Source organism: Ranitomeya imitator, chromosome 1 (assembly GCF_032444005.1).
Source record: "Ranitomeya imitator isolate aRanImi1 chromosome 1, aRanImi1.pri, whole genome shotgun sequence".
NCBI lineage: Eukaryota > Metazoa > Chordata > Amphibia > Anura > Dendrobatidae > Ranitomeya > Ranitomeya imitator.
The window spans coordinates 682,124,411-682,136,470 of record NC_091282.1 but is presented as its reverse complement, the minus strand read 5'-3'; the positions used below and the strand labels follow the sequence as shown (position 1 = coordinate 682,136,470).

General features: G+C 42.6%; 1 protein-coding gene across 1 annotated transcript in view; it reads right to left on the bottom strand.

Moving 5' to 3' along the window:
• EXD1 (exonuclease 3'-5' domain containing 1) overlaps positions 1 to 12,060 on the bottom strand; it is a 189,428-nt gene that overhangs the window by 78,582 nt on the left and 98,786 nt on the right. Inside the window, exons 6-7 of the mRNA XM_069745614.1 lie at positions 6,467 to 6,525; positions 39 to 125 (exon numbers count right to left, since the gene is read on the bottom strand). Of these exons, the coding sequence (XP_069601715.1) occupies positions 39 to 125; positions 6,467 to 6,525 (146 nt within the window). The remainder of the gene's footprint in view (positions 1 to 38; positions 126 to 6,466; positions 6,526 to 12,060) is intronic.

Below are 12,060 nucleotides of genomic sequence, written 5' to 3'. Positions count from 1 at the left end.
GTTCTTAGCAAAAACACAAAAGCAACCCAATCTCTTACCTGCAGCCAGCAGAGCTTACCATGACAAGACACATTCAATACAACGGCTGCTAAACCGAGTACTTTTTGATTCTGGAGATACATGATCTGATAAAAATAAATATTAATTTTTAGTAAACTTTATTCAAGTACAATGCATTCCACTTTAGTCAAAAGGCAAGCAATTTCTAAACCCTTAATGATGCAGCCTATATTATACATTTTTATAGCGTCATTTATTCCATGGCGCTTTACATGTGAAAAAGGGGGCCAATAAAGACAAATACAATAAACATGAGCAAAAACAAGGCACTAACAGGTACAGAAGGAGGGAGGCCCTGCCCGCGAGCGCTCACAGTGTGCAGGGGATGGGTGAGGATACAATAGGAGAGGGTAGAGCTGGTTGTGCGGTGGTTCAGTAGGTTGAGGATCACTGCAGGCTGTAGGCTTGTCGGAAGAGGCGAGTCTTCAGGTTCTTTTTGAAGGTTTCTATGGTAGGCAAGAGTCTGATGTGTTGGGGTAGAGAGTTCCAGCGTATGGGAGAAGAACGGGAGAAGTCTTAGATGCAGGCCACAGGTATCATTAGAAATATTGGTGTTGTAGAAAATCTTGCTTTCCTCCATCCAGGGTAATAATAATATATCCCCATCTGGTGCCTGGGGACAGGGACAGTATGGGCCTGTGTCATTTCAAATGCCAGGGCTGAATTTCAGCCCCAGTCCGTACCTGGACGGGATAGTACGTCCGAGGTCAGATCCCCCTCTTTGATGCAGCCTGCATCAAAGCCGGGACATGTCAGCTGTTTTGAACAGCTGACATGTGCCCGCAATAGTGGCGGGTGAAATCGCGATTCACCCGCCGCTATTAACTAGTTAAATGCCGCTGTCAAACGCAGAGAGCGGCATTTAACCGGCGCATCCGGACGGAAATGAGCACATCGCTGACCCCCATCACATGATCGGGGGTCAGCGATGCATCAGAATGGTAACCACAGCGGTCCTTGAGACCTCTATGGTTACTGATCCCGGCCTGCTGTGAGCACCACCCAGCTCGGCACACAAAAAATAAGCCCTCAACCAACCCCAAATCATGAAAAATGGAGACGCTACGGGTATCGGAAAATGGCGCAATTTTGTTGTTTTTTTTAGCAAACTTTGGAATTTTTTTTCACCACTTAGATAAAAAATAACCTAGTCATGTTAGGTGTCTATGAACTCGTAATGACCTGTAGATTCATACTGGCAAGTCAGTTTTAGCATTTAGTGAAACTAGCAAAAAAGCCAAGCAAAAAACAAGTGTGGGATTGCACTTTTTTTCCCAATTTCACCGCACTTGGAATTTTTTTTCCCCGTTTTCTAGTACACGACATGCTAAAACCAATGATGTAAGTACAACTTGTTTCACAAAAAATAAGCCTTCACATGGCCATATTGACTGAATAAAATAAAAAAAGTTATGGCTCTGAGAAGGAGGGGAGCGAAAAACGAACACGGAAAAACAGAAAATCCCGTCCGAGGTCAGAAAGGGGTTAAAAAAGAAAAACAAATTTCACATGGTCATAAGTATTCAGACCCTTTGTTCAGTGTTGAGCAGAAGCACCCTTTTGAGCTAGTACAGCCATGAGTCTTGGGAAATGATACAACAAGTTTTTCAAACCTGGATTTGGGGATCCTCTGCCATTCTTCCTTGCAGATCCTCTCCAGTTCTGTCAAGCTGGATGGTGAACGTTGGTGGACAGCAATTTTCAGCTCTCTCCAGACATGCTCAATTGGATTTAGATCAGGGCTCTGCCTGGGCCAGTGAAGAATGGTCACAGAGTTGTTCTGAAGCTACTCTTGTTATTTTAGCTGTGTTCTTAGATTGCCTTGTTGGAAGGTGAACCTTCGGCAGAGTCTGAGGTCCAGAGCACTATGGAAGAGGTTTTCATCGGGGATATCTCTGTACTTGGCTGCATTCATGTTTCCTTCAATGACAACAGTAGTCCTGTCCCTGCAGCTGAACACCCCCAAACACCCCCATAGCATGATGCTGCCACCACGTTTCACTGTTGGGATTGTCTTGGGCAGGTGATGAGCAGGGCCTGGTTTTCTCCACACATACCACTTAGAATTATCACCAAAAAGGTCTATCTTCGTCTCATCAGACCAGATAATCTTTTTCAGTCTGGGAGTGCTTCATGTGTTTTTCAGCAAACTATGCAGGCTTTCATATGGCTTCCGTCAGGCCACTCTGCCATAAAGGCTGGACTGGTGGAGGGCTGCAATGATAGTTGAGTTTGTGGAACTTTCTCCCATCTACCTACTGCATCTCTGGAGCTTAGCCACAGTGATATTAGGTTCTTCTTAACCCAACAGTGCTCCTCTCCCACGATTGCTCAGTTTGGCTGGACGGCCAGGTCTAGGAGGACTTCTGGTGGTCCCAAACTTCTTCCATTTAAGGATTATGGAGGCCACTGTGCTCTTAGGAACCTTGAGTACTGCAGAAATTCTGTTGTAACCTTGGCCAGATCTGTGCCTTGCCACAATTCTGTCTCTGAGGTTCTTGGCCAGTTCATTTGACCTTAAGATTCTCATTTGGTCAGACATGCACTGTGAGCTGTGAGGTCTTATATAGACAGGTGTGTGCCTTTCTAAAACAAGTCCTATCCGTTTAATTGAACACAGCTGGACTCCAATGAAGGAGTAGATCCAACTCAAGGAAAATCACAAGGAAATGGACAGCATGTGACTTACCGTATATACTCGAGTATAAGCCGAGATTTTCAGCCCATTTCTTGGGGCTGAAAGTCCCCCTCTCGGCTTATACTCGAGTCATACCCGGGGGTTTGGCAGGGTAGGGGGAGTGGGGTCTGTCTCGTTATACTTACCTGCTCCGGCGCGGTCCCTGCAGTCCCTGCTTCTTCCAGCGCTGCATCTTCTTCCTGTATTGAGCGGTCACATGGTACCGCTCATTACAGTCATGAATATGCGGCTCCACCTCCCATAGAGGTGAAACCGCATATTCACGACTGTAATGATCGGTAACTGTGACGGCTCAATACAGGAAGATCCAGCGGTAGAAGAAGCAGGGACTGCAGGGTCTGCGCCAGGAGCAGGTAAGTATACGGGGAGGGGAGCGCTGCGCGATATTTACCTGCTCCTCGTTCCGCTGCAGCTCCGTCTCCAGCGTCCTCTGGCTGTGACGCTCAGGTCAGAGGGCGCGGTGACGTAGTCAGTCGCCCTCTGCTGAGCGTCAGTGCTGGAGACGGAGACGCACAAGGAGCAGGTAAATATTGAAAGCGCCGGCGTCCTGAGCGAAGAGAGGTGAGTATGTGATTGGTTTTTTTTATTGCAGCAGGAGCATAATATATGGCACAGCTTTATATGGAGCATCTATGGGGCCATAATGAACTGTGCAGAGCATTATATATTGCACAGCTTTATAAGAAGCATCTATGGGGCAATCATGAACAGTATGGAGCATTATATATGGCACAGCTTTATATTGAGCATCTATGGGGCCATAATGAACGGTGCAGAGCATTATATGTGGCACTGCTTTATAGGGAGCATCTTATGGGGCAATAATGAAATGTATGGAGCACTACAGTCATGGCCAAAAGTATTGACACCCCTGCAATTCTGTCAGATAATACTCATTTTCTTCCTGAAAATGATTGCAAACACAAATTGTTTGGTATTATTATCTTCATTTAATTTGTCTTAAATGAAAAAACACAAAACGAATTGTCCTAAAGCCAAATTGGATATAATTCCACACCAAACATAAAAAAGGGGGTGGACAAAAGTATTGGCACTGTTCGAAAAATCATGTGATGCTTCTCTAATTTGTGTAATTAACAGCACCTGTAACTTACCTATGGCACCTAACAATAACTAAAGCACACTTGCAGCCAGTTGACATGGATTAAAGTTGACTCAAACTCTGTCCTGTGTCCTTGTGTGTACCATTTACTAACTGTTACTATTTAGGTTCTGTAGAAGGACGTAGATCTGGGGATTTATTATGATGGAATATAGGCTGAACTGGATGGACAAATGTCTTTTTTCGGCCTTACTAACTATGTTACTATGTTACATTGAGCATGGAGAAAAGAAAGAAGACCAAAAAACTGTCTGAGGATTTGAAAAACCAAATTGTGAAGAAGCATGAGCAATCTCAAGGCTACAAGTCCACCTCCAAAGACCTGAATGTTCCTGTGTCTACTGTGCGCAGTGTCATCAAGAAGGTTAAAACCCATGGCACTGTGCTAACCTCCCTAGATGTGGACGGAAAAGAGAAATTGACAAGAGATTTCAACGCAAGATTGTGCGGATGTTGGATAAAGAACCTCATCTAACATCTAAACAAGTTCAAGCTGCCCTGCAGTCCAAGGGTACAACAGTGTCAACCCGTACTATCCGTCGGCGTCTGAATGAAAAGGGACTGTATGGTAGGAGACCCAGGAAGACCCCACTTCTTACCCCGAGACATAAAAAAGCCAGGCTGGAGTTTGCCAAAACTTACCTGAAAAAGCCTAAAACGTTTTGGAAGAATGTTCTCTGGTCAGATGAGACAAAAGTAGAGCTTTTTGGGCAAAGGCATCAACATAGAGTTTACAGGAGAAAAAAAGAGGCATTCAAAGAAAAGAACACGGTCGCTACAGTCAAACATGGCGGAGGTTCCCTGATGTTTTGGGGTTGCTTTGCTGCCTCTGGCACTGGACTGCTTGACTGTGGGCTTTATGAAGTCTGAAGACTACCAACAAATTTTGCAGCATAATGTAGGGCCCAGTGTAAGAAAGCTGGGTCTCCCTCAGAGGTCATGGGTCTTCCAGCAGGACAATGACCCAAAACACACTTCAAAAAGCACTAGAAAATGGTTTGAGAGAAAGAACTGGAGACTTCTAAGGTGGCCAGCAATGAGTCCAGACCTGAATCCCATAGAACACCTGTGGAGAGATCTAAAAATGGCAGTTTGGAGAAGGCACCCTTCAAATATCAGGGACCTGGAGCAGTTTGCCAAAGAAGAATGGTCTAAAATTCCAGCAGAGCATTGTAAGAAACTCATTGATTGTTACCGGAAGCGGTTGGTCGCAGTTATTTTGGCTAAAGGTTGTGCAACCAAGTATTAGGCTGAGGGTGCCAATACTTTTGTCTGGCCCATTTTTGGAGTTTTGTGTGTAATGATCAATGTTTTGCTTTTTGCCTCATTCTCTTTTGTGTTTTTTCATTTAAGACAAATTAAATGAAGATAATACCAAAGAATTTGTGTTTGCAATCATTTTCAGGAAGAAACTGAGTATTATCTGACAGAATTGCAGGGGTGTCAATACTTTTGGCCATGACTGTATATGTGGCACAGTTTTATATGGAGCATCTATGGGGCCATAATGAAATGTATGGAGCATTATATGTGGCACAGCTTTATATGGAGCATCTTATGGGGCAATAATGAACGGTATGGAGCATCTATTTTTATTTTTGAAATTCACCGGTAGCTGCTGCATTTCCTACCTTAGGCTTATACTCGAGTCAATAAGTTTTCCCAGTTTTTTGTGGCAAAATTAGGGGGGGGGGGGTCGGCTTATACTCGAGTATATACGGTAATTTGAAAAACGGCACCCCTTAATTGCTGTCGGGAAGTTTTTTTAACCCTTCAGGATAGAGAATAGAAAAGAGAAGAGGGCCTAGGAGTATAGGCCGATGAAGCCCCATTGGGGAGACCATGCAGTCAGGCTATTTTGATCCTAGCTCGGTTCGTGTGTAATGTGATACAAGGAAAAGGGGTAGATGAGAGGAAGAAAAGCCAGCAAATGATACACTCAAAGAGCCGTCAGAGAGAAAGGAAGACATATGAGAGCAGTATCCTTGTAACCGATCGATACGAGTATTGTGAGGAGTTTGTGTGCCACAGTGTGTAAAAAATGGAAACCAGATTATAAAGATTCAAGAGGCGTTATCAGAATGATAGCAGACTAGGCGAGAGTACCAAGTGTTCCATGAGTTTGGAGATGAAGGGACAGTTAGAGACAGGTCTGTAGTTATCAGGGCAGTCCTGATGAGGGATGTTACCTTTTAGTAAAGAACATATGATAGTGTATTTGAAAAAGAAGGGAAAGAAACTGAATGAAAGAGAGGTTAAACATTACAGGTGATGCCAGTTAGAGGGACAGTGACGGAATAGGGACAATGGTGCAGATAGTAGGGTGAGAAGAACCAAAGAATCTCCTAACTTCTACTGTGACTGGTTCAAAGGCGAAAAGTGAACTAAATAGTGAGAGTGAAGAAGATCCATAATTCTAGGGCTTTGGGAAATAACTTACTGTTTGCGCTTTTTTTTCTTAAATAGATGATGACATCATATGCCTTTGGAATATATGAATGTACACAAAGCCAACTGGCTTTTATCCTATTCAATCCACTAAAAATAACAATTGAAAAAAAAATTGCCAATATATATTTACTTACTGCTGGTCCAAACTTTGGTTGGAACTGGTCTATCAAAATACAATTTATGTCTTCATCACCTGCAATTAAAAATACTTGCTTTTAAATATTCAAAACATTAAAAACATGAATTAAATGGAATTAATTTAATTAAAAGGGTTGTCCTCTTTCAAACCTTTCACCAAATAGAAAACATGTGGAGCATTATGAAATATCTAGAAAATACGACCCAGTACTGAGGAGCAGCAAGAATCCTACATCAGACAAGAATGGGACAACATTTCTCTCCTAAATCAATTGAAATGTACAGACTGTTGTAATAACGGGGGATGCTAAACAATGGTAAATATGGCCCAACGTGGTTTTTTTTTCTCTAGATATCTTTGCTGCCATCAATTTCAAAATATTTTTTTTTTTTAAAGAAATGGAAAAATGTCAAACGTTCACATTCTAATCTGCGTTTTATGATCTGTTGGGAATAAAATATAATTTGGACATATGCGAAGAGAGCAATCACTGGAGAAGGACATCATTTTCAGAAGAATAGAAGGAACAAGGCGAAGAGGAAGACAAGCAACCTGATGACCTGATATTATCAAGATAACAGTGTAGAAGACCCTGTTGGACCTATCTAGGCTTGCACAAGATCGATCTTCCTACAGAGCATTCATCCATCAAGTCGCTGTGCCTCAAAATCAGCAAAAGGCCATTAAATTCATTACATAAGGATGCAATGATTTGTAAACCTCGTTTTCTTTACTTTTAACACAGCGTCCCAACTTTTAGGGAAGTGGGAGTTGTAACTGAATTCCATACTTGTCACATCAGCATGTGTGGGAGGGGGGCTAGTTCGGTGACAGAGGGAGCCCTCTGCCTCTGCAAAACTACTTGTTTACTGCACTATTGGCAGTGGCATTCACGGAGTTAAACAGCAGCTCCTGTTCCCACTACATCCCCTAATTGTGCATGATGCCAAAAACAGGACTGCTTTCCATCAGTGTTTGGTCAGTTTTTGCCATCAGTGATTTTCTCATCTTTCATGAACCTATAGACCAGTAAGGGTAAATATTGATCGGTGACTCAGACCAAAAACTGAGAGGTCTACGTCATTTTTTTTTGTAAGCAGTTAGTCTGGGAAACCACCTGGACCTTTGAAAATAAGACATCTGAACGAGGCCTTAACTGACATGGTACCCCAATCTCAAACATTTACCCTGCAGATATTTTAAACAATCCTATACCCAAAGCAAATCCTGAAAAATCCCGCAAATGGGGAGTGGGAATGTACTACAGGATTTCACTGCGACTATTTGTGATGGAAAAATGGTCTTCTTAGGGCCAAGTTGGGATGACTATATTTAGTCTGAGTGCTCAGCACGAAAAAAAAAAAACGGACAGCACTTGTACCAACTTTATTCAATACTAGCTGAAGAGCCCGGCGTTGCCTGGGCATAGTAAATATCTGTGTTTAGTTATAGCACCTCACTTCTCTTATTTTCCCATCACGCCTCTCATTTTCCCCATCACATCTTTCATTTTCACCCTCACACCTCTCATTCCCCCCTAACACTTGTCATTTCGACCTCACATCTGTCATTTTCCGATCACTCCACTATTTTCCCTCAGTCCTCTCATTTTGCACTCACACCTTTTCATTTTCACCTCAGTATATACATGTTTGTCATCTCCCTTATATATAGTATACACCTTTATGTCATCTCCTGTATATAGTATATACATGTGTAATCTCCCCTGTATATAGTATATACCTGCTGTGTGTTGTCTCCCCTGTATATAGTATATACCTGTATGTCATCTCCCCTCTATATAGTATATACCTGCTGTGTGTCATCTCCCCTGTATATATATATATATATATACACCTGTATGTCATCTCCTCCTATATCTAGTATATACCTGTGTGTCATCTCCCCTGTATATAGTATATATCTGTGTGTCATCTCCTCCTGTATATAGTATATACCTGTATGTCATCTCCTCCTGTATATAGTATATACCTGTAGCTCATCTGCTCTTTTATATAGTATATACCTGTATGTCATCTCCTCCTGTATATAGTATGTACCTGTGTGTTATCTCCCATATACATAGTATATATCTGTATGTCATCTCCTCCTGTATTAGACCTCATTCACACGTTATTTGGTCAGTATTTTTACCTCAGTATTTGTAAGCTAAATTGGCAGCCTGATAAATCCCCAGCCAACAGGAAGCCCTCCCCCTGGCAGTATATATTACCTCACACATACACATAATAGACAGGTCATGTGACTGACAGCTGGCGTATTTCCTATATGGTACATTTGTTGCTCTTGTAGTTTGTCTGCCTATTAATCAGATTTTTATTTTTGAAGGATAATACCAGACTTGTGTGTGTTTTAGGGCGAGTTTCGTTTGTCAAGTTGTGTGTGTTGAGCTGCGTGTGGCGACATGCATGTGGCGACTTTTGTGAGATGAGTTTTGTGTGGCGACATGCGTGTAGCAACTTTTTGTGTGTTGAGTTGCATGTGACAGGTTAGTGTAGGAAGTTGTATGCAGCAAGTTTTGTGCATGGCGAGTTTTGCGCGTGGCGAGTTTTATGTGTGGTGCCTTTTGAGTATGTGCAAGTTTTGTTTGAGGCAACTTTTGCATGTGTTGCAACTTTTGCGCATGTCGCAATTTTTCCGTGGGTGCAAGTTTTGCGTGAGCCTAGTTTTGCATGTGGCGAGTTTTGCGGTTGCGAGTTTTGAGCGGCGACTTTTGTGTTTCGACTTTTATGTGGCGAGGTTGGTGTATGTGGTGAAATGTGTGCGGAGGGTGGTATATGTGTTCAAGCACGTGGTAGTGTGTGGCGCATTTTGTGTGTATGTCCATATCCCCGTGTGTAGTGAGTATCCCATGTCGGGGCCCCACCTTAGCAACTGTACGGTATATACTCTTTGGCACCATCGCTCTCATTCTTTAAGTCCCCCTTGTTCACATCTGGCAGCTGTCAATTTGCCTCCAACACTTTTCCTTTCACTTTTCCCCATTATGTAGATAGGGGCAAAATTATTTGGTGAATTGGAAAGCGCGGGGTTAAAATTTCACCTCACAACATAGCCTATGACGCTTTCGGGGTCCAGACGTGTGACTGTGCAAAATTTTGTGGCTGTAGCTGCGACGGTTCAGATGCCAATCCCGGACATACACACATTCAGCTTTATATATTAGATGGCAATATGGCTGTGTGTTTTTCATTAACCCCTTAGTGACAGAGCCAATTTGGTACTTCATGACCAGGCCAATTTTTGCAATTCTGACCACTGCCACTTTATGAGGTTATAACTCTGGAACGCTTCAACGGATCCCGCTGATTCTGAGATTGTTTTTTCGTGACATATTGTACTTCATGTTAGTGGTAACGTTTCTTCGATATTACTTGCGATTATTTATGAAAAAAACAGAAATATGGCGAAAATCTTTAAAATTTTGCAATTTTCAAACTTTGTATTTTTATGCCCTTAAATCAGAGAGATATGTCACGAAAAATAGTTAATAAATATCATTTCCCACATGTCTACTTTACATCAGCACAATTTTGGAAACAAATTTTTTTTTTGTTAGGGAGTTATAAGGGTTAAAAGTTGACCAGCAATTTCTCATTTTTACAACACCATTTTTTTTTTTTTAGGGACCACATCACATTTGAAGTCATTTTGAGGGGTCTATGTGATAGAAAATAATGAAGTGTGACACCATTCTAAAAACTACACCCCTCAAGGTTCTCAAAACCACATTCAAGAAGTTTATTAACCCTGTACGTGCTTCACAGGAACTGAAACAATGTGGAAGGAAAAAATGAACGTTTAACTTTTTTTTGCAAACATCTTAATTCAGAACAATTTTTTTTATTTTCACAAGTGTAAAAACAGAAATGTAACAATAAATTTTGTTATGCAATTTCTCCTGAATACGCCAATACCCCATATGTGGGGGTAAACCACTGTTTGGGTGCACCGCAGAACTTAGAAGTGAAGGAGCGCCGTTTGACTTTTTCAATGCAGAATTGGCTGGAATTGAGATCGGACGCCATGTCACGTTTAGAGAGCCCCTGATGTGCCTAAACAGTGGAAACTCCCCACAAGTGACACCATTTTGGAAACTAGACCCCTTAAGGAACTTATCTAGATGTGTGGTGAGCACTTTGAACCCCCAAGTGCTTCACAGAAGTTTATAACGTAGAGCCGTGAAAATAAAAAATCGCTTTTGTTTACACAAAAATGATCTTTTCGCCCACAAATTCTTATTTTCACAAGGGTAACAGGAGAAATTAGACCACTAAAGTTGTTGTGCAATTTCTCCTGAGTACGTCGATACCCAATATGTGGGGGTAAACCACTGTTTGGGCGCACCGCAGAGCTTGGAAGAGAGAGAGTGCCGTTTTACTTTTTCAATGTAGAATTGGCTGGAATTGAGATCGGACGCCATGTCGCGTTTGGAGAGCCCCTGATGTGCCTAAACAGTAGAAATCCCCCACAAGTGACACCATTTTGGAAACTAGACCCCCCATGGAACTTATCTAGATGTGTGGTGAGAACTTTGAATGCCCAAGTGCTTCACAGAAGTTTAGAATGCAGAGTCGTGAAAATAAAAAATATTTTTTTTTCCACAAAAAAGATATTGTAGCCCCCAAGTTTTTATTTTCACAAGGGTAACAGAAGAAATTGGACTGCAATAGTTGTTGTACAATTTATCCCGAGTACGCTGATGCGCCATATGTGAGGGTAAACCACTGTTTGGGCGCACGGCAGAGCTCAGAAGGGAGGGAGCACCATTTGACTTTTTGAGCGCAAAATTGGCTGTCGTGTTTGGAGACCCCCTGATGTACCTAAACAGTGGAAACCCCCCCAATTCTAGCTCCAACCCTAACCCCAACACACCCCTAACCCTAATCCCAACCTGATCCATAATCCTAATCACTAACCCTAACCATAATCACAACCCTTACCCCAAAACAACCCTAATGTCAACCCTAACCATAACCCTAATCAAAACCCTAAATCCAACACACCCCTAATCCTAATCTCAACCCTAACCTCAAACCTAACCCTAATCCCAATACACCCCTAATCACAACCCTAACCTTAACCCTAATCCCAAACCTAACCCTAATCCCAAGCATAACCCTAATGCCAACCCTAACCCTAATCCCAACTCTAACCCTAACTTTAGCCCCAACCCTAGCCCTAACTTTAGCCCCAACCCTAACCCTAAGGCTACTTTCACACTTGCGTCGTTTGGCATTCCGTCATTTTGGACAAGAAACGGATCCTGCAAATGTGCCCGCAGGATGCGTTTTTTGCCCATAGACTTGCATTGCCGACGGATCGTGACGGATGGCCACACGTCGCGTCCGTTGTGCACTGGATCAGTTGTGTTTTGGCGGACCGTCAGCACAAAAAAAGTTCAATGAAACGTTATTTTGTACGTCGCATCCGCCATTTCTGACAGCACATGCGTGGCCGTAACTCCGCCCCCTCCTCCCCAGGACATAGATTGGGCAGCGGATGCGTTGAAAAACTACAGCTGCTGCCCAAGTTGTGCACAATTTTCACAACGTGCGTCGGTATGTC